At 38.3% G+C, this 23,914-nt stretch overlaps 1 protein-coding gene across 1 annotated transcript in view; it reads left to right on the top strand.

Moving 5' to 3' along the window:
* Nucleotides 1–23,627, top strand: part of SMAD1 (SMAD family member 1) — a 73,092-nt gene extending 49,465 nt beyond the window's left edge. The window contains exons 3-7 of the mRNA XM_028102268.2: nt 8,220–8,477; nt 10,935–11,051; nt 14,068–14,289; nt 19,595–19,851; nt 23,027–23,627. Of these exons, the coding sequence (XP_027958069.1) occupies nt 8,220–8,477; nt 10,935–11,051; nt 14,068–14,289; nt 19,595–19,851; nt 23,027–23,170 (998 nt within the window). The 3' untranslated portion in view covers nt 23,171–23,627. The remainder of the gene's footprint in view (nt 1–8,219; nt 8,478–10,934; nt 11,052–14,067; nt 14,290–19,594; nt 19,852–23,026) is intronic.
* Nucleotides 23,628–23,914: the final 287 nt, after the last annotated feature.

Raw genomic sequence — 23,914 nt, 5'->3', positions numbered from 1 at the left:
GACAAAAGTCCTCAGGGCCTGCAGGCAAGAAGAGTATGTCATAGCTTGTAAAGGCAAGAACGTGCTGAAATCAGACTTCTCAAAAGCATCGTACAGAAACTGGCAGCAGTGAAAAAGCATTTCAGGAAGCTTAAGGAAATCAAAGGCAAGGCAAGCTCTCTTTCAGTATCATGAGTACAGAAAATTTTAAATGTGTAAGCATGAATACTGTTACACTGAGCTCTTCCTGAGAAATCTGATGAGGTAACTTTATTCAACTAAGAGATGACTGGAAAATTTGGTGATGAAGTTGTAGAGATAAGGCAAAAATAAGAATGATTATATGGGTAGAAAAGTAATATGTAAACCCTAGATGTTCTGACAAAGTAGAAAGAGTGCAAATTTAAAAATGGAATAGAAGAACAGAAAAAGAGGAAAGCAGAATGAGATTATTGGTTGTATAGATAATAGATGAGAGTCAGAAGGTACCGTTTAAAACTTAGCAACTGGAAAATACACAAGTAAGTAAGGAACAAAGAAAGATTGGAGACACTAAAAGTACAAATACAAAAATAATCATGCAGCAGAAATGTAAAGCTATCTTCAGAACTCCTGTTAAAAATATAGAAGAGAAAGAATCACATCACATAGAGAAATATGGTAAATATGTGACAATTACTATACAATAACATGACAGGAGTTTAGACCAAGCACGTCGTCATTCATATCAGTAAATTAAATGTGCTTAACTCAACAATTAAATTTTCAAGTTCGTAAAGCAAAACTCTGTGCTGTATTCAAGAGATCCATCCCTTCAAAAGATAAAAAGAAAAGTGACTAAAAAGGTTTAAAAAAAGGAATTAGCAAAGTTATATCTGGCAAATAGAAACAAGAAGTAAGGGCTGTGAGTCTGATTGATACCAGACAAAATAGAATTCAGACCAAAAAGTACAGACACAAAGGACACTTCATAATGAACATATAGGTACCAAATATCACAGCAACCGCCTGTATAAAGCAGAAACTATAGGACATGGCAGCAAAAACAAATAACAGCACGCCTGGGTGGCTCAGTCGGTTAAGCATCTGCCTTCTGCTCAGGTCATGACGTCAGGGTCCTGGATCAAGCACTGCAGTGGGCTCCTGCTTGCAGCAAGTCTGCTTCTCTCTCTGCCCCTCCCCTTGCTCATGCTTCTCTCATTTTCAAATAAATAAAATCTTAAAAACAAAGCACACTAATAATAGGAACTTTAACATACCAGTCTAAATATGGTCATGTGGAAAAAACATAAGTAATGATATCAAAAGAGTTTTGCAGATTAAGTCCACAGGCCAAATCCCTTCTGTTACCTGTCCTATAAGTGAAGTTTCCTAACTCAGCCACATCCAATTTTTTACATGTTATTTATGCCTTTCTTGCTACAACAGAGGAGTTGAAAAGTTGTGACAGGGGCCATATAGCCCACAAAACCTAAAACATTTATTTACTCTCTGATCTTTTGCAGAAAAAGGTTGCTGACCCCTGATACAGGAGACCTAAGCAACATTATTAATAAGGTAGCTCTTACAGATACCTATTAACACTGCACATTGATAATAGAAAATATACCTTCTTTTCAGTGTACAAGCAACACTCAAAAATTTATTTTGTTGTAAGTTGCAAAGAAAATAGCAAGTTCCATAAATTAGGAATAGTGCAATCAGCATTCTTATCCACAATACCATAAACCTAGAAGTTTAAATCAAATAAGCTCTTACACCTGGGGATTTAAAAGCTATTCTATTAAATGACCCATAGGTGAATGGGCAAATATAAACAAAAATTACATGATGTTTGGAAAATAATCACAAAAACATATCAGAATCAATGGGATACACTTAAACCAGTGATCAGAGGAAAATTCATAGCCTTGAACACCTTTATCAGCAAAAATGAAAGAATAAAAATAGATTACTTTTAAACTTCCAGTCAAAAAAGCTCTAGGAAAAGAACAAAGTAAGTCAAAGAAAGTATGAGGGAAGAGAGAATAAAGATGAAAGCAAAAATAAGAGAATTTAAAAAAAAGAGGTCAAATCAACAAATCCTCATTTCAAAAAAAAAGACCAGGTGGGGAGAAAGCACAAACATTAAAAAAAAGATGTAAGAGGGAAACAGTTATTGATAGAGGATATAAAACTTCATTGTAAGATTACTTTGCATACCTTTATGCAAGTAAATTTGAAAACCTAGGTAGAATGGATAATTTTCCAGGAAAAGTATAATTAACCACAATTAGCCTCAGTAATCATAGAAAGTTTAAACTTATTTTTGTGGAATGAATACAGAAAGTTATTAAGGAGCTACTCCACAAGAAAGCACCAAGCCCAGATAATTTAACAGGGAATGTCTACCTAACATTTAGAGACTAGTTAGCAACATAAACTTTCTGAGTACAGAAATATTTATGAAGCAAGTACAACATTGATATCAAAACCTGATAACGATCACACGCACACACACAAACTTGGATCAGTAACACATATGAATATTGGGCTAAAATTCCTAAATATCAGTTATTAGACTCTAATATCCCACATTAAGAAAATAATATATCATGACCCAAGCAGGTTTTATGCCAGGAATGCAAGAATAATTAATCATATTAATTAGGTCTAAGAAGAAAAATCATAACAACTATCTTCAGAAATGCTGAAAAATTCTCTCACGAAAATTTAATACCTGGGGGCAACTGGGTGGCTCAGTCAGTTAAGCGTTTGTCTCTTGGTTTTGGCTCAGGTCATGATCTCAGGGTCATGAGATCAAGCCTTTAGTCAGGCTCCCCACTCAGTGGAGAGTCTGCTAGAGATTCTCTCCCTCCCTCTCCCTCTGCCCTCCCCCCAATCACAGGCATGCTCTCCCTCAAAATAAATAAATCTTTAAAAAAAAATTAACACCTGTTCCTAATAACAGCACTGAACTATAGGAATGGATGGATACTTTCTTAACATAATATATATACCAGAGTTCTAAAATCAACATCTTAAGGGAAAATACTAGAGGCATTCCCACCCAGGTCAAGAATCAAGGAAGTTCACTGGCTCCAGTACCTTTTAACGTTATATTGGCACTATTAGCCAATGCAACTAGGCAAGAGAAAACAATTGGAAAGGAAAGAAGGAAAACTCTATTTGTCAGTGACATGATCATTTACCTGGAGAATTCTGTAAGGAATCAATGATAAAACTAAGACAACAAAAGAATTCAGCCAGGTAGCAGTATATAAAAGCAAGGAAATATCAATAACCTTCATATGTAAAAATAATTACCAGTTAGAAGATATAATGGAAGAGAAAACTCCATTTAAAGTAGCAACAGAAAAGATAAAATGAGAGTAAATGTAATAAGAAATGTATAAAACCTAATGCGGTGTTCTAGATTGACTTGTTCATCCCCCCCAACTTATATGTCAAAGCCCTAATCAAAAGTCCCTCAGAATATGACTGTATTTGGAAATAGGGCCTTTAAAAAGTTAAAGTGATCTCTACATCTGAAGCTAATGATGTAATATATGTTGGCTAATTGAATTTAAATTAAAAAAAAAAGTTGAAGTGAGGCCATTGGGGTGGGTACTAATTCAGTTTGTCCTTGTAAGTGGAGATTAGGGCACACACAGAAACACCCGGGAAATAAGCAACGTGAGGACACACAGGAAGAAAATAGCCATCTGCAAACCAAGAAGAGAGGTCGCAGGAGAAACCATCCTGCCACTGCCAACACCTTGAGCTCAGACTTCCAGCCACCAGAACGTTGAGTAAATAAATGTCTGTTTTGTAAGCCACCCAGTCTGTGGTATTTTGTTATGGCAGCCCTAGCAGATGAACACGAAGAGGAACTATGGAATGTTCCTAAAAGGTGCAAACATAAACTTGAAGAAACCGTCCTAGGTTTTGAATGGGACATCTGAACATCAAGATATTCCTACCAATAAGTTAATTTATAAATATATTGTGACCCCAGTACAAGCACCAAAATCTCTTTTTTTCTGGAGGTAGACAAGGTGATAGCTAAAGTTGATATGGAGGAGTAAGCATGCAAGCAGACCATTGAAAGAGAACTGTGAGGGGGGACTAGCCATATCAGCTATTAAAACATATTAATAAAGCCTCTATAATTAACACAGTGGTGGTGGGGCACCGACTAGAATAGAATGGAATGGAATGTCTAAAGATAGACCCTAACATATATGGGAACCTTACGAAAAAGGTGGTATATCCAATCACTGAGGAAAAGATGGGCTTTTTAATAAATGGTGTTGGGGCAACTGGCCAACCATTTGGGAAAGGATAAAATTAGATCTGTTCCTCATAGTATAAATAAAACTGAGCTACAGATGGATCAGAGATCTAAGTAAAATAGAAAACTTTATATGCACTGGAAGAATGCATGCGTGAATTCCTCCTCACAGTCTGGGTGTAGGAGAAGCCTTTCTGTGACTCAAGACCCATATGCAATAAAGGAAAATATTGATAAATTTGATTACCAAAAAAAAAAAATAAGCTTTTTCAAATAAGTAAAGTCAAAGACAAATGACAGATTGTGATAAAATATTTGTAACATATAAAATAGCACAGGCTAAGATCTCTAATATATATTTATTTATATTTTTTAATGAAAAATGAAAAGACCAAAAAATGGGCAAAAGGCACAGGCAGACCATTTGCAAAACCGTATATTAAAATACCCCCTGAAATACATGAAAAGATGATCGACTTTCACCATAAGAGAAATACAAATTAAAATTGCACCAAAATACCATTTCTCACCCATCACATTGTCCAAAAAATCAAAATCTTGGGGCACCTGAGTGGCTCAGTCGGTTAAGCATCCAACTCTTGGTTTCGGCTCAGGTCAGGATCTCAGGGCCATTGGGTAAAGGCCCACTTTGGACTCTGCACTCAGCACGAGTCTGCTGGAGAGTCTCTCTCTCTCTGCCCCTGCCCACCACTCTCTGTCTAAAATAAATAAAATCTTTAAAGAAAAAGAAAAAAATTCCTTAAAAAAAAAATCTTGACAAGATGGTCTGTCCTAGGGGCTGTGGGGGAAAAGTCACTCTCATACATGGCCGGTAGCAATGCGAAATGGCACAACCCCTGTGAAGGGGTACTTGACGATAACAAAGCTGTATCTTCATTGTCATCCACTATGGCCACTTCTAGGGATTTACCCAGAAGGTACTCCTTTAACAATACAGCAGTATATGTGTGCATACGGTTGTTCATTACAGTGTTACATGTAGTGGTAAAATATTGTAAACTGCCCAGACATGGGAGATTGGTTGAAGAAACTATGGTGCTGTATTACCTGCAAAAACAAATGAGGAAGATCTCTCTAAATTAGTAAGTTAATTGTAGGATATAGGTGAATAAAGCAAAGTGCAAAACAATATATAGAGTAGGCTGTTTTCCTGTTTAGTAGTAAAGACAAAAGAAAGCACATATTTATCAGCTTAACTTTTTCAAGAAGAAATACAGGAAGGATAAACCAGGGGATAAAAATAAATTGATTGTCCTTTAAGGAGGTTAGATGGGGGACTGAGTAAACATATCGTAATACACACATAATAAGATGCCACACACAACATTGGATGGCTCCTACAGACATAGTGTTGAACCAAAGAACCCAGACACAAGAGTCTATATTATTCCATTTATATGAACACTTGTGCATTTTGCTATAGGTCTGTGATACCTCAATACATTTTTTTTAAGTTTATTAAAAGATATTTGTACCGAGGCACCAGGCTGGCTCAGCCTGTAGAGTGTGGGACTCTTGATCTCAGGGTCATGAGTTCAAGCCCCACGTTGGGCGTGGAGCCCGCTTAAAAAAAATAATAAAGATACTTGTACCTATGTCGGCAGTGGCAAAATTGATCTTATTAATCAGAGGTGAGGAAAAAGTTATTTTTCTCCTCAAGTTTATCTGTAGGGTGGTGCTTTGCTGTAGTTGATGGCTCATTCCCAGGTCATCTGCAAAAGCTGATGATGTCATCTGCGCTGTGGACTAAGGAGGGCACTGCGCCCCGGAGCCAGACCACCGCAGCACACAACAGAGTTGCTGCAGGAACACACATGCCAAACACGAACTCGAGGTGTACATTGCCTCCTGCTGCCACTGTCATCTGTGAGCAATGAGAAGAAGCAAATTCCCAGTTCTCAAATTATAGGCAAGAGGAGTCGCTGAAACAGGGGCTCCAGTAAGGGGAGAGAGAGAGAGAGAGAGAGAGAGAGAGTGTGTGTGTGTGTGTGTGTGTGTGTGTGTGTGTGTTGGGGAGGTGTCCTTTGAAGGGTCAAGATGGAGGATGGACTCCAGGTGTTGTCTGGTGCTGCATTTTGGGGGCAGGGTTTAGAGGCCGGTATTTACCCCCTTTTAGAGGCCCTAATCAGAATTGAGACTATCGCTAGATGACCATGAAAGGCAAGCTGGAAAGTAGTGACTCCAGCTGCAGCAGCTCAAAGAAGAAGAATGTTTTTAATTGCATGGGTAATTCAAAGGTATTGTGCTATTTCAGAGCCTTTGTTTATTTTGGAATATAGATTTGTTGACATTGGGGAGCCTTTATGACAATTAGGAATTTTTTCTTCATCAAAATAGTTTATATTTCAGGTGACTATTGAAAGGTAGAAGGAGGAATTAAGCTTTTGATGACTTAATTTGGGTAGATTCCATCACTGTGCAGTAAAGGAAATACATAGTATTATACTAAAAAGATTTGTTTTTTAAAGGATCAGTTAGTGGGGAATTTATTTCTACAGATCAGCAATTTAAGATATAGCTTGTGAGACCATTTAAGACCTTGAAGAACCTATTTTTACTTAAAAGAAAAACAATCTTCAGCTCATGAGTAAGTGATAATCTAAGTGATCAGGGCACATTTTCCTGCAGAAATGGTGTAAGTTACAGATAGATTCCCAGGAAAGCCCTCAAAAATCTACTTAATCCCTAATGCCACTAAATATTGTTTCTTGGGGAGAATATATTCTAAATTCCAGCTCCCAACAACAGTAGCAGATTTTAAATCTCCTCCCCTCTCCTCCATGCAGATTTCCAAATGGATGGTTTTTCTAGCCAAGGCCATGAGAGTAGTAGGGGTTCGGGGGGCCTTTGTTCCTGGGGAGGAACTATCTGGAGACTGTGGTGGGAAGTTGAGGATCTAACCCAGTTAGGGCTTGTTACCCAGGCCTTCACTTCGATTAGCATCTTATTTATAGTGGCTTTGCCTCTAGAGGTTTCTGGAGGTTGCAGACCCTGCTAATTATTAACTCCGTAGGTTCCTAACATACAGAGCTTTTAGGAATGGCTTGAGCTGTTTTCTTTCCTTCTCTAATGGTGTGTATGTTTTTGGCCTTTATACCTTGAGTATCCAATTAGCAAAATGTGGATTGTATAACCTGTTTTTTCCTTTGCCTGTCAGGTAGTGCTGAGGATTACTGAGAAGTGGGTTATATGCATTAATATCCTCAGGGAAAAGGTTTTTTGTGAAGTGTGACTGCTTGGACACAACAGTCTGTCCCACAAAACATCATATTTTATCTAATTAACTACCTTCATTGGCATTTGGATTTTATGCTGCTCACTGTATTTATCCTCTCAATCTTATTTACTGTGCCTCCTTTTGTTTTAAAGTGAGTTAATATGTCAATTTAAAACATTTGTGGTGAATAATCCATACCATTCAGTAAGTATTAACTCTTTCAACGTAATATCAACCAGAGCTGTGAGCTTGGAACCGTCGGTGGTATATGTTCTTAATTGTACTTCAGTTTTTAGTGAATGAAAACGTTAAGAATGGGGCAACCTTAACATTTGTGTGTGTGTGTGTGTGTGTGTGTTTTGTTAATCACCATACATTACATCATCAGTTTTTGATGTAGTGTTCCATGATTCATTGTTTGCGGATAACACCCAGTGCTCCATGCAGTACATGCCCTCTTTAATACCATCACCAGGCTAACCAACCTTAACATTTTTAACATAGAAGGTGTTTTGCAGACTTTCCCTGGGCAGTTTGTGCTGTAGGTCTCGAGCCCAAATCACAGCCGTTCTAAAGAGACCATCTGTTACCACATTGATTCCTGAGTGAAAGGTGCTTTGCGCTTGAATGACGCTTTTGAGTTGGCAGCAGGGCAGGGTTCATTGTGACGTTATTACAGATTTTCATCATTTCCATGTTTATCTCTCACTTTTCTTTCCCTTTTTCCAGTTCTTCCTCCAGTGCTGGTTCCAAGACACAGCGAATATAATCCTCAGCACAGCCTGTTAGCTCAGTTCCGTAACTTAGGACAAAATGAGCCTCACATGCCCCTCAACGCCACTTTCCCGGATTCTTTCCAGCAACCCAACAGCCATCCGTTCCCTCACTCCCCCAGTAGCAGCTACCCCAACTCTCCTGGAAGCAGCAGTGGTACCTACCCGCACTCTCCCACCAGCTCAGACCCAGGAAGCCCTTTCCAGATGCCAGGTGGGTTGGAACGTTCCACATCGTTCGGGTCAGGTAGACAGTGCTGCTGCAAGGGTTGGGGGGGAGCCGGGTACACCAGCACGCAGAGTGCTCTTCAGCTCTGTTACACGGCGCTCTGCTCTCAGATGCAGGATGCCGCTGTGGTCAAGCAAGCAAATGTCCTGTTTTATCTGTCAGGCACAGAAGCTTGAATAAGTTTTATTTTTGATTTTGAAACAGCTGCATCCTTCTAGGAGTGGCATAATTGTTACAGTCTTTGCTCTTGATAAAAGAGAGAAAGAGAAAAATAATGTGTTGCACACATTGCTGTACGTGGGGGGAAGAAAAACCCTGTTTTAAGTGCAACCTCAGAAAAGATATTTCCTGAGGGATCACACCCCCCTACTTAATTAAATTCACTTAAGTGGTGATGTAATCCCAAGAAATATATACTTTAGCAACAAAGGAAATGCAGCAGAAGTATTGGAGACCATCTGCTTGTTTAACTTAGCAAAGACAAAGACAATTATCCTCCTTTTTTAGATTTAACTGATAGTGTAATGTTTATCAAAATAAATGATTAATTAGGACATTATATTTTTCAAATTATAGGTTAGTAAGCAAAGCATCTCACAAAAAAATGATTAGTGCCAAATTTCTTGCCAGTAGACTTCAAGAAAGATGCTCTACACAAAGATGTACTTAACATTGATTAATACTTCAAGAAGGGAAAAATGGGTGGACAGTCCTGTTTGTTAGGCCATTTGAAATGTTTTTAAGTAAATGCGAATTTGACAACAGTGCTGGTAGGGCCTCAAAAATTGAAAAGTGGTCCACACTTGATACTGCTTTTATTTCCATATTTGTGACTTCTTTTGGTTTTGAGCCTTTTATCTTGCATTGTTTTGTTTCTCAATCCAAAACTGTTTAGGATGAGGCAGGGCAGCAGGGATATAGATGAGTTTAAAAGTCAAACTAAGTATCATCTGGTGATCTCCTATTCACCCGACTCTCTCCCAGACCCGTTGGGTTTGATGAACAGGTAAGTGGTAAAGAGATAGTTTCAGAAGCTTTTGAGTAGTGGCAAAGCCAGGGTGAGGCCAAGAGTGAAAAACTCAAAGATTATTGCTTGAGTTTACACATTGTCCCCAGCTCTGAGGGATTAAGGCCACAGGCCACGTAAAGGAAACGTGGAAAAGAGAAAGCAGCCAGGGGTGGGAGGAGGCACTTGTGGGAATAGTAGAGTATTACCCATCGCTATCTGGTGGTCTCTCCCAGTGGTGCTGATGAAATTTTCACCAGCTCATTTGCAGAAATTTATTGGATTTGGTCTCAGAGGCTTGATGCTCATTGTCTTCATTCCTGGCTGGAAGTAAAGCAGAGTCAGTGTTACAGCTGCAGGGGAAGAAGCTGAATTAAAAGAAGATGGAGAAAGGGTGACAGAGGCATCCAGATAAGGTCCCCATAGTCCTGTCTTTGTGCTGTGAGTCCTTGCTTGCTGTCAGCTGGACAGTGGGAGTTCCTGGGTTGTGAGTCAGCTGGAGACTCGGTCTTGGAAATCTCTGAAAAGCTGTTAAAGGAGCAGCAGCATTGGCCATTTGTATTCCGCAGTTGCCCTGAGTGATCTCGGCTACTCCTCTGGGTTGTTCATGGTTCCCTAAGGTAAAGCTTTGTTCCCTGCCGTGTCAGGTGTGCTAGATGGGCTCCCGATAGCCAGTGAGGGACTTGCTTTTTGATCACAAAGGACTATTTGTGGGCAACCCATTACCCCTTATTTTATTTAAGAAAAACACAAGACCCATATTAGTGTTCTTTGTTTCAAAAGTCATGCTCTTGGCCTCTTATTGCCAGCTGGCTCTGAGCTTTCTAGAAGAACATATGTAAATTCTGAAATAGAAAATAGCTGTGATAAACTGATTATTACTCTGCTACGAGGGGTTTTAAAACTAGTGATTATTAAAGTAGGTAGGGAGAAGGTAGTCCTAACAGAGTGCTTGAAGTCAGGAAAAATTAACAGTCGAAGTCAGCAAATTGGCTATAATGAAAGTCAGTTGGTAAATTCCTAAGAGCCTATGAGTTTAATGGAAGAGACCCTGAAGCTCTTTTTCTTAAGAAATCCTATGTAGCTTTTCCATCCACCAGTGAAACTGAAATGCAGAGGTCCTCTCAAAGTGGTTTGTATGGAAGTGTGTTCAAATGCTCTTCTGATTATTCTAAGAGAGCACGAGCCCAGATAGGCAGACTGCTCCTGGACCTGGCAGAGAGCGCTTTTCCTCCCACTGGACTTTGACTACAGTTGTACCAGATCGTGAGGTGTTAGGCACTTGCAGAAAGTGTACATCCAGTTCAGTGTCTGTAGCAGCCATTTTCTGATGGGGGAGTTGAAATGGGCAGTTCAGTCTCAGTTTCACACAATATATGTTTTAAGCGTGTGTGTTTATTTAAGGAGAAAGAAATCATTTTCTTTAAACTTTGTAGCTGATACACCCCCGCCTGCTTACCTGCCTCCCGAAGACCCCATGACCCAGGATGGCTCTCAGCCAATGGACACAAATATGATGGCACCCTCCCTGCCCTCAGAAATCAACAGAGGAGGTAAAATGCATTGCTGTGTATTCCCTTTTTAGTGTCTAAAGTTTATCTGTCCAAATGTTACTTTCTCTCACAAATGTTTATTAGTCTGTAAAAAGATAGCTATTGGTGAAAGAGCTCAGTAAGAGAAGCTAGATAGAATTTTTTGGATTACAAATAAATCTTTCCTATGAAGAACACGCTGACTTAACTAATGAAGGCCTGAGTATAATTGTGCAGTCTTCTGTTGAGAGCACAATACTTGATAATTTTGAATTGGTAATAAAAGAATATTTTTAAGTGAAGGACAGAGGGGTAGTAGTAAGAAACAGTGAGCCTAACATTACTAAAGTGGAGTTGTCTTGGTCATTTCCAAAATTAGAAGTTCATAGAACAAGGCTTTCCAAAGGTTCTTTTGTTGATATTTATCAATATCATTATTTTCCAGCCCTCATCCATATACAGCTGCAGCTGGAACAAACTAATATAACATTTGTTTCTTTCTTGCTGTATTTATTTGTTTCTAACCTTATTACAAAAGGGGCGGAGGCACATGTTTTTCCTCTTCTCACCTGGAAGCGCATAAGCAGCATCTCTAAGCAGGATGGAGCATTTCTTTCCCTTTCTGGTAGAGAGTGGGTGTGTTTCCAGCCCTGTCATACCACCATACCTCCGGCAGTGACTGAGGGGAAAACGCCATCGTTCTGCACTGGCAAGTGGTGTGGGCCCAGCCGAGCAGAGAACTCGGGTCAGTGAGTGTTGGGAGAGTCCCTGAGTACCCTAGGAGGTCATGACCACGTTGTTGAAGAAAACTCCCAAACAACCTCTTGTGGAAGAAGGTGTTGCCCTGGTGCCCCGTGGCATGGACCATTTCTCAATATATATGCATTTTATGCAAACTGAAGTTACAGTGCAATCTCATTACTAGGTGTATGTCTCATTTTGTTCTTAACTACTTTTTTATTAAAATGGGAGGTACCTCAGACTTTATCAGAGTTGCTTACCTTTTTTTAAGTTCTTAAAACCTGATGGTAAACTTAAAGAACCTTTCTTAGATGTGCAGTGTAATAAATTGGAATGTACGACTTAATCTGTAAAATATTTTTACATCTGTCTTATTGGCTCTGTATCTTATGGTTCCTCATAATCTCTCGAACAACCTCCCAAACATAATTATCAACCAAAAAATAAAAATGCTGGCTGAGGGGAAAAAAACCGTCCTGTCTCCCCCATCTTTGGAGTTTGTACTTCAGGAACAGGTCAGCAGGAGAGGACCAGCACAGCACCACTGCCTAGTGAGGAGCGTGTGCACCCTGTGGCGATCGTGGGTAAACCTAAAATGTCTGCTGTCAGGAAATAGGCCTTTAAGTTGCTATAAAATTTTTCCTTTAAATAGTTTTTTGAAATTTCCCCATTAGAATAAGTTTACAGTTAATATCTTCATGAGGAAGGAATGTTGGCCTTTCTGTTACTGGTTTACCTTTGGTGGTTTTCCTAAAACCAGAGTCAGCACACTACAGCCCACAGACCAATTCAGCCCGCTGCCTGTTTTTGTAAATAAATTTTTACGGGAGCACAGCTACGTCCATTACGTATGATCTGGCAGCTTTAGCATTGCTAGGGCACAGCTGAATGGTTGCAGTAGAGACCAGATGGCCCACAAAATCTTTCTGGTCTTTTACAGGAAAAAATGTGTCATCCTCCGACCTAAATGAATAGTATCTTGAACAATCCCAATAGGTTATAAAAGCCTTCTGTAATGATGTTGCAGCCTTCTTTTAAGATCTAGCACTAGGTAAATCACTAAAATTTTGCGCTTTGAAATACAGCAAGCTGACCTGGGATCGTTGCTCAGCAGAGAAGATAGCGTACGCCTGTATTGGGCTCACCTGCTTAAATGTATAGAGTGGCTAACGTTTGCGTGGATTTTTTTTTAATGATCGTTTTCTTTGTTTTCTTTACCAAATGCTAAAATTAAGTGCATTGGGATATCCGTGGAGGTTGATGTTAAGAACACAGAAGTACTTCTTCCTAAGCAGTTACAGCTTATGCTTCTAATGCGGATATTCTTTCTCTTTTTACGACTGTACGCTCAGGACCTCGTAAACCTCAGATCATTACGTATTGGCATACTGGGCATACGTGGTTTGTATTCCTGGAATCTCTAAAGCAGTGGTATAAGAGGTTTTACTACAGAAGGAACTTATCTTTAGAACCTTTTAGTTGCAAATGTTTAGAAGCATGTTCTGTTTGGAGATTTGTTAGTCTTAAGAGATTTGACTTAACAAGCTGCATCCTGTCAGTAAAGTTGGGTAATTTCCATTGTTGGCCCATTCTGGGAATGGAGAGACAAAACACACCTGCTCTGCATGACTTAAAGCAAATATAAGGAAGTTAGCATGAAATCTGGATGAGCAAGATATGATTCATTCTGTAAAAATGGCCAGCTGGCAAGATTTCTTCCTGCGTTTGAGGACTGGAGCCGAGCTGTGGCTGTGATCGTTATTGGCAGCTGAATGTGAAGTAAGGGAACTGCTTATCAATCATTAGAAACTGATTTTCATTGCTTTGAAAAAAGCCTAGGCCTGTGAAGGCTTTGTTGAAAGTCGCCCTTTTTCTGCCAGCACCTTTGGCACATTTCCTGTCCTCTATTGTGCTCTTCCCATTGGTTTTTCACTTGCTACTTGTATTTCTTTAGATGGGGAGCCAGCGTCTGTGGTGGGGGTGACTTTCATTCTGGCATATGACAGAGCGGGTAGCATATTGTGAGTGTTCAGCAAATGCTCTTGGTATGCTTGCTTAGCTGGCGTTTTGGTGATCTGATAGTAATTGGAGAAAATTATTTTCCAATTAAAGGGGAATGTCACACTTAGTAAGGAGGACCTATTTTGGATGTCATAGAGAAACCATGTATGTTATAATGGCCCTTGCTTTTCCATATCTTCATTCCATGATCCTGAGCCAGTTTTACAACACAGTTTCAGTTTTTGAGAGCCCGAGGCACTAACCGAGGTTGACTATAAGCTTTTCTTTCTTACAGATGTTCAGGCGGTTGCTTATGAGGAACCAAAACACTGGTGCTCTATTGTCTACTATGAGCTCAATAATCGTGTGGGTGAAGCGTTCCACGCCTCCTCCACAAGTGTGTTGGTGGATGGTTTCACCGATCCTTCCAACAATAAGAACCGTTTCTGCCTTGGGCTGCTCTCCAATGTTAACCGGAATTCCACTATTGAAAACACCAGGCGGCACATTGGAAAAGGTGAGTTTGCACTTGAACCTCTTTCAAATGTTTGTCTCTTGTGTCCCTTTTCCCCTAGAACCGACTTAGTCGTTCCTAGAGCAGACTCATATAGCAAACATCAGGTAGGAAACACTGGCTCTGGTTGGTAAATATTCTTTCAGTTTCTATTAGCAGGACGTTGCTCACTTTCCAATCAGCAGTTTTCATGGTCTGCCGCCTCATCGGAGTTGGTATTAATTAGCTGAAATAGTGATCTGGGGAGCACTGCTCTAGCTTACGTTTGGCTGCAGGATAAAAGCAGCTGTTCGAAAGTGACTTACAACCTAAAACTAAATGCAAGTTAAAACAAGTAAACCTAATGTGTTTCAAATAAGTGCCATAACTCACGGGGGAAAAGAAAGAAAGAACCAATCCAGAATAACTTACGAATATAGTGTTCGGCTATGAATCTCCAGGCCGGGCCAGGTAGGGTGGAGCGCTTGCAAACAAATCCTGAACCCTTTTTAGTAGACTTGATTATCTGGTAGCAGTATGAATAAAATAGTTAGGGATCTTTGAGATAGAAGATGAAGCAAATGACTGAGTGTGTGGATGTTGCTGAGAGCCTGGCTGTTCACTGTGGAATAAGAAACACAGGTGTGGAGGAGGGCAAAAGATAAACCCTGTGGAGGTATCAGGGTGAAATGATGATTTAATAACATGTGTACGTATGTGTGTATGCCTGTTGGTGTTCTCGTGGCTGCGTGCGTGTGCGTGCGTGTGTACGTGTGCTCAAACATGCATATAGTTTGTGATCTGTCAGCTGAAAGGGCCAACAAGCAAAGACACCCAGGAGCAGTAAGCACATCTGGTGCTCGGCCCATCATCTCTAACACCATTTCCCACTGAGAGAGGATCCAGGGCTTCTCGGGGAAAGGGCTGACTCCAGGTAGACAATGATGAGCCTGGAACATTTTGTTACACCAGACAGTGAAGAAACGCTTATGAAAATGATGGGGGCATGTCACAGGAGCCAACTTGGAGGGGCTTCCCTGGGCCAATTCTGGGATGGTTTGAGCACCAAGGTAATTAAGTACAGCTGTGGACTTTAAGCCACTGAAAAACAACAGTAATTTTGTAAGTCCATGCCAATAATAAATGGATAAAGGAATGAATGAGGAAGGCTGGTTGGGAAATGTAGAGTGAGTGCTAGAGTTGGAAAGTCATCATTTTGCAGCCATCAGTCGGGAATCCTCGGTGGAAGCTAAACAGAGGATTTTTTTGCAAGAATCAGGATATTTGCATGGTCTTGCAGTGTCTCCTCACAGACTGCCTCTTAGTTACAAGGGAGAATAAAAATCAGTAATCATACAGTGGAGACATTGGACAGCTTCTTGACTGGGAGATCAAAATTATCACCACCAGTGAGAGACAGATGGATGTCATATACCACCGGATGTGATGCCCTGAGAAGGAAGTAACATCATGTATGCAGACTTCCAGTTGAGAATGCCAGTCTGAATCTCATCAGTGGGGAAACTTCAGACAAACTCAAAATTCTATTAAAAAGGGTGAGGAGGAACTGTATTCTTCCAAAATATCAACGTCAGAAGACAAAGGTCTACAAATGTTCCACATTAAAAGAGATTAAAGAGCTATGACAGCTGTGTAATAAGCTGACCCACTGACCCGCATTACAATAAGCTGTGTAATGATCTGTTCCAGAAAGGGGAAAAAATACCACAGAGGACCTTACTGGGGTCAGCAGGTAGAGCTAGAACATGAGTGATAGATTAGATAAAACTATTATATCAATGTTACATGCAATGGCATTGCTAACTGTACTGTGGCTATATAAGAGAATATCCCTAGTCTTAGGAAATGCACACACATATCTATATACACACATTATGTATATATGTAAAGATATCTCCATCTAAAACAAATCCTTTGTCAGAATATATATAGATATATGCATATACATGTATATATGTGTGGATGTGTATATATGAATGTATAGGAGGGTGTGTATAAAAGCATAGAGGGGAAGGAGGTGCAAATGATCAAACATGGAATAAATTGTCACAATAGATGAATCAGGATAGTGGTTATATGAGTGTTCTTTGTTCTGTTTTTCCTGGCTGTTCTATTTCTATAAGTTTGAAATTATTTCAATAGTAAACAGTTTTTAAAAATGACCTATAAAATCTAGAATAGTGGACCAGATTAAGTGGTTATTTAGTAAATGCTTAAAAGGCATTTGAGATACACTTGATCCTTAAAAAAAAAAAAAAAAGCCTAAAACAGGAATTAATAGATAGTTCCTTTATATGATTAAGGGAGAAAAAATAAACCCTAACCTCCATATTTTGATGATGAAATGCTAGAACCTAGGTTCGTAACAGAGAGATCTGGGATCTGTAAACCCTGTAAATTGTACATGAACACAATTTTGCATACATTTGGGATGGAGGGATATATTTTTCCTTAAGTTCTAAAGTTGACCATTACCCCAAAGTACTAAAAAGCCATTGCACTCTGGAACATTTCTATTAAAAATTAGGAAGAGGGGCGCGTGGGTGGCTCAGTTGGTTAAGCATCTGACTCTTGATCTCAACTCAGGTCTTGATCTCAGGGTGAGTTCAAGCCCCACATTGGGCTCCATGCCAAGTGTGGAGACTACTTTAAAAAAACAAAAAATAGGAAGAAAATAAGGATTCTGGGAATGTGGTTATTTAAAATTGTTCCAGATGCCTTGACTAATGTATTTAAATGTAGAGTTATCGATAATGGAAATAAGCCAAAATTATCAATATTGCAAATGATGTGATTAACTAATTGATAATATTCTTGGGATAGATTCTTGGAGTGAAATTAGTAGGTCTAAAGCTCTTGATATACTATGCCAAATTACTTTCCAGAAAGCTTGTATTACTTTCCACTTGCCCCATAAGTCTGTGTATGAATGCCTTTCCTCCTTCACCCATGTTAGTATTACATAAGTAATACTGACCTGGTAATATTTATGGTCCTTGTGTTTATTCAAAAGTTATGGTTGTTTATCTAGAAACTTCCAAAGAATTTATTTTTAGAAATTATATGCCAGTTTTCTTTAAGCTGGCAATAACCAGTTAGAAAATATGGTGGAGGGGGAAATCACATTTCCAATAGCAACAGAAAATGTAATTTTTTGGAAATAATCTGAATCAGCAATACATGAGAATTATGTAAAGAAAACCAAATTTTAGAGAAAGAAAATTTAGGTATATAAATAAACAGTGTTCCTTAAGGAGAAAGCTTAATATCGTAAGAATATTTTAAGGATGTCTATTCTTCCTAATTTCAGTTTATGGTTTAAAACAATCCATGCCAGAATCACAATGTGTTATTTTTTTGAAAGTGGGAAAATGTGTTCTGTTATTACCTGGCAGGATAAACAAGTGAAAATAGCTAAAATTTTTAATGGAAGAATAAAGAAAAAATTCTTGATATTAGGTTAAATATTATGAAACTACAATTAAATCAGGTTTAGACAAAATGGTAGAAGAAATTAAACTCAGACTATATTGTATTTCAAAATTAATGTACGTTAAGTGAAGCATAACAAATCCATAGTCTTCTAGTGGTCCTGCAGTAACAAAGTTAGCTTTTAGGTGAGGCTATAGGGAGAAACCCTGACCTCACTTCATATATGCAAATAGATTAATGAATTGAGTTTTGTTGTTTTTTTTTTAATGGTAAGCTATTAAGCTAGAAGAAAATACATTTGATCAAAGAGGTAGAAATTTTCTAAGCATAAAAAGCAATAGAAAAGATCACAAGAGATTTGACTCAAAGCTTTCAAACTTCTGTGGATTAAAAAAAATACAAAGGACTAATGGGGAAGCAAATAGGAAATAAATTATTTATAGCTTACACATAGCTCATAAAAAAACAATAAAAATACTAGAACCCCAGTGGGATAAATAGGTAAGAAATATGAACAAGTAAGTTCATAAGAGAAACACAGATGGCTAATAAACATATGAGAGCATATCCAGTCTCACATGCAAATTAAAACAATACTGTTTTTTAGCTGTAATTTATTTTAATTTATTTGTTTTTGTCTTAAACTTAGTCCTGGCACAGGCAAAACGAGAAAGGCACTCATACACTGCTGGTAGGGTGTAAATTGATACAAGCATTCTGGAAAGTCGTTTGGCAAAGTGAATCAAGAGCCTTCGATCCAGTGATTTAACTTCCAGGAACCTCTCCCAAGGATGTTATCAAAAATAATCCAGAGACATTTATCCTGGCATTGTTATAACAGAAAATTAGTATCAACGCTATGGTCCAGTATTGGGAGAATTGCTAAAGTAAATTGTTGTATCCATATAATCATGTAGATACTTTAAATGTTTGCAGAGAAAGGTTAGTAATACTCAAAACCTGTAATCCAGTGTGTCCAACTATTAACAGTTCTTGCCTCTGTGTCACTAAACAAGTGATGATATTTTCTGCTTCTTTATATTTTGTTTTACTTTTTAAATGTTCAAAATGAAAATTCCTCATTTTTATAATCAGGAAAAAAGTCAACACACACACACACACTCTCTCTCTCTCTCTCTCTGTCTCTTAAGTTGTTTTCTCTACATCAGGCAGGAAGGTGGGCTTCTGCTCCAGCAGCTATTTAATTGTTACAGAAGTCTTAGCCATTGTGTGTTCATGTAAACACAACACATAATTTTTTGGATTGGATTGGAGACAATAGTTTTAGCATTGGCTGAGGCATATGCCAGAGTTACCTGCACAGTAGATTGTTTAAAGCCACATGGGATGTGATTCTGTTCGCTGCATGGACTATAATAATCTCCCTTAATGGTGTAGGGCTTTGTCAGAAAGCCCCCCTCCCCTCATTTTCCTTTTTTTAAAGGCTGGGTAGGATCAATTTCCTACACTCCTGGCACTCTAAGATGTCACAGGAAGAAGTTTGGAGCAGATGGTAGTTTGGGGAGATCAGATTGCACACAGTATGAATTATTTTTATAATTATTTTCCCCTGGACCTTACGTCTTACAGCTCCCAGCACTACTTCCTCCGCCTCTGGTTTTCTAAGTCTTTTACTTGTCTTGACCCTCCTTTCTTTGTTATTTCCTAGAAACATCTTGGACATCCGTGTTAACAAAAGAACATTGTATGACCTAAGAGGGTTAACTAAGATTTTATCAGTTGTGCAAGATTTGGAGAGTATCTATCTAGTTAGCCAGAGTTTAAATCCATGCAAATTCATATCTTGAAGATACACAGATGCTTTTTGGCTGAGAAAAATGACAATGAAGACATTGCATGCGTTGTCTTCCTACAGGAGTGCATCTTTACTATGTTGGAGGGGAAGTGTATGCCGAATGTCTCAGCGACAGCAGCATCTTTGTGCAAAGTCGGAACTGCAACTACCATCATGGATTTCACCCCACTACTGTTTGCAAGATCCCTAGTGGGTGTAGTTTGAAAATTTTTAATAACCAAGAATTCGCTCAGTTATTGGCACAGTCTGTGAACCATGGCTTCGAGACAGTCTATGAGCTCACTAAAATGTGCACTATCCGCATGAGCTTTGTAAAGGTAAGTGAGCCCAGATTGGACACACTTGCTGCACTTCCCCTTAGTGTACAAATCTGTGTCTTCTTGACATGGATCCATAGAAGCCAGCTTATTACCGAGGCATTTTGGAACTTTAGTAAGGATGTCAGTTATTACAAGGATATAATTAGAATTATAGGAGTGTTTGTATTAAATGTCAACGGTGTAGGAGGCTTGAATAACTTTTTCCTATTTGAATAAGCACTGTTTTAACTATTGTAGAACCATAAGAAAATATTTTGTTATATATTTAACATGTATAATTTAAATGCATCATTTTCTTAAGAGATCAATTCAGTCAACACACCCCCCCTTCCTTTTCGTTCTGTGTTTTTTAGTACCTTTATGATGGTAACATTTGTTGCTTTTGTTTCAGCAAATAAACAAGTGACCTTTTTGTAAATAAAAATTCATCACACTGGGGTTTATTTTTGATTGGTCAGGTTTTTTTTAATGTCTTCAGTAAGCATCATTTTCTTATAATTCAAAAATTAATAAGACCCTTGCCCACAGAGTAGTAGATGCCTTACTTCTAAGATTATTGTTAGGGTTGAGGATGGAGAAGGTTAAAGATATTACTCACAATAATCTCTTTTCTGCCTTCTCTTCTGCCTCTGAGAAATAAAAAATTTTAAGATGTCATTGAAATGTAAAAAAAGTAAATATCTGATTAGATTTCAAGAGTTGTAACTTATGTTGTAACTTATGCTAGTGACTGACTTGTCTCTGAATTCTCAAAGATAAATTTTCATCCTCTGTTACCTCGAGAAACAACTAATTATATATTTGGGTGAGGCAATCACCTTTTATGTCCTCTCTTCAGAAGCTCACCTAACTTGTTGTCAAACCTGTTTTGTAATGTGTGTGTTACAGAGGGTAATTTTGGAACCTTCCTTTGTTAATCATCCTTTAGATCAAAGATACCTTTCCCTGAGTATCATTTTTTTCTTACTTCTTTGAATCATATTAGCAGATTTTGACTGTGTTCTCTTAATGTTTTCTCAAAACATTATTCAACAGTTGTGTGTAGCTGGTCTGGTCCCTTTTTAGTCTTAAAGGTTTTTTTTACCCTTTAAAGAGGTTGACCAATACTCTATATACCTGTGAGACTACAGAGATCTTACTCATCCACAACTGACAGTCATTGTTTAATTTTTGACTTTGCCTTTTGGCTAAAATGAATTTTAAAATGAGGACAGTAACTTTCCAGCAATGCTTTCTGTTTGTTGTTTTACTGGTATGGAGGAAAGAATACCTGTTAAGAGTCAGGAGACCCAGGTTCTAGTTTTAGCTGCCATTTTAACTGTGCAATTAAGGCACAGGGATCCTTTACTGATCCTCACGATCATCATGTTTAAAATGGGTGGATGGAGTTGGGAACTGTGGTAGTCTACTATTATTGAAGGACCACTCAAGAAGAATTTATGACTCTACTGCTCCAACCTGGCTTTCTCCTCAAGCTCATTTCATATTGATTACCCAATTTTAATGGTTTTACTTTTATACATTTTTAATTATTTACCTTTACACACATAAAAACAAACTTTACACTAATAAAAAGTGTTTGTGATATAAGGACATGCATTAAAAATGTATTAGATTTCATTCATTCAGCAAATATTTTTAGCACTATTCCAGAGAATTAATGCAAAGATTGAAAAAGCACCTAATGTCTCTAGGTTCACAATGCTAATGGCCTAGTATATATTTAATCATAAAATAATGTGATATATACTGGAATGGGGGTAATATAAGATATAATGAACATATCTGGGAAGCTGGATTTGGAGTTAAGGATCAACAAATTTTGTTTTAAAACTCCTGCCGACATGATAAAGGGCAGCTGCTTATCATACGTTTGCAACAACAACAAAAAAAATTGCATAGTGTTTGTACAGTATTGTTCTTTTTTATCATAAGGATTGCATACCTTGCCCTTGTCACACTTAGCATCTTAGAGAAATGATATAGAACATTTTACTCATATTAATAGCCTATCTTGTGCTATTTTGAAGACGATCATTTTGGACTTTAAAGCACACATTTTATAAGTTATTTGCACAGTAAACTCCCCATATATCCGAAAAATCCAAGTCAGTTTAGCTGAACAAGTATCTCTAGGGCTTCTGCTTTGTGCCAATCACTGTGCTAGATGTTTGAGACCAAAGATAAATAAGATCTGGTCCCTGCCTTCAAAGAACTTACTATCAAATGGAGGAAACATGCACACAAACCTTCAAGTTAGCAGTGTACTGATAGATGTAGAAATGCATGGATGTATATACATGATTATGTATATACAGGAACATGTATCACGTGTATCACGTCTTTTGTATCATGTACATGTATCACGACTTTTAGCTGAAAGTTCTGATATATATATGTATTTCTTTGAAATTCCTGGAGTAGGTAAGTGTCAGAGATAAATAGTACCCAACCTTCTCTGACATCCCTCGTGAAACAAGGGTTTATCAGAGCTTATGTTCCGTTGCCCACCACACCAATGAGTTTTTTTGATCTTTGCAATTGCAAGATTGTCTTTCTCTTTTGCAGCTTTGGTGTCCCAGTTCAGTAATACTGAAGATGTCTGGCAAGCTACCTTCTTGTACAAATGTATAGTGAAATCTATTGATTCAAAGCAATGATTAGGTGTCAGTAATAGCTTTTTGGATATGTATGTGCCTCTGCCAGTTTGCTTCGAGATTGAAAGATCAAGAGCTCTTGTGTTGATAGGAGGACCATCGGTGACTGAGTGGGGGAGAAGCAGAATGTCAGTTTGTCTACCATAACTTTTTCCTTGTTTTCTTGGTGATAAAATGAGAATTTAATATCTGTTACAATCCTATCAGTAACATAGTGGGAAATGAAAATGAAAGTTAAAAAGTGCCTTCGTTAAAACAGCCTTATAATGTATTTGAAACTTCATTCCCCAAGACCAGTACTTCTTAACCTGGAATGTATGGAGGGACTTCAGGGACCCTTGAATACACCCATCCCCTGAAATTGTCTGCCAAATTGTGTGTGTGTTTGTGTGCACAAGCATCTGTCTTATGGAAAGCATCCATGTCTTTAATCAGCATGTCTGGTTATGAGAACTCTTACTTAAAGTTTAACCACGGAGTTAAGCAAGTTAAATGACCTCCAATGTATCTTCTAGGGTTGGGGAGCAGAATACCACCGCCAGGATGTTACTAGCACCCCCTGCTGGATTGAGATCCACCTGCATGGCCCGCTCCAGTGGCTGGATAAAGTTCTTACTCAGATGGGTTCACCTCACAATCCTATTTCATCTGTGTCTTAAATGGCCTCAGGCTTCTGCCTCTTGAAAACTATTGAGCCTTGCATGTACTTGAAGGATGGATGAGTCAGACACAATCGAGAACTGACAAAGGAGCCTTGATAATACTTGACCTCTGTGACCAACTGTTGGATTCAGAAATAAAAAAAACCTTGGTAACATACTGTCGATATCAAGAACCTGTTTAGTTTACATTGTAACATTCTATGGTAAAATCAACTAAAATGCATCCGTTTAGCAGGACTTCGTGTATAGTTAAAGGAGAGATGGCCAAGCCAGGGACAAATTATCTATTGGAGAAACGATCCTAAGAGATTCTTTTGTGTTTGGCACTTTAAGGTCATCGTTTGGCAAAAGTTTAGCATTAATAGTCTCTCTGAAGTGTGTTTTTATCAGGTTTAGAACCCATGTTGAGTCTTCTTTTCATGGGATTTCATAATATTTTAAAACTATTTGTTTAGTAACGATTTTTGTTTTTTAAGTAAAGTTTAATCTTGATGATATACATAGTAATCTTTCTAAAATTGTATGCTGACCATACTGCTGTCAGAATAATGTTAGGCATATGCTCTTTGCTAAATATATATGTACAGAATATTTGGAAGTTAAGAATTGATTAGACTAGTGGATTTAGGAGCATTTGAGGGGGGTGGGGGAGAGGGAAATGACAACTGCAAATGTAGAATATACTGTAAAGAGTCAGTTTGTTGCTTTCAAGAAACAAACTGATGTCTGAATTTTGCTGTG

Source organism: Eumetopias jubatus, unplaced genomic scaffold, assembly GCF_037043125.1.
Source record: "Eumetopias jubatus isolate StellerSeaLion01/CBP00866 unplaced genomic scaffold, mEumJub1_p1.0 scaffold_2, whole genome shotgun sequence".
NCBI classification, from domain to species: Eukaryota; Metazoa; Chordata; class Mammalia; order Carnivora; family Otariidae; genus Eumetopias; species Eumetopias jubatus.
This window is presented reverse-complemented; position numbering and strand designations above follow the sequence as displayed.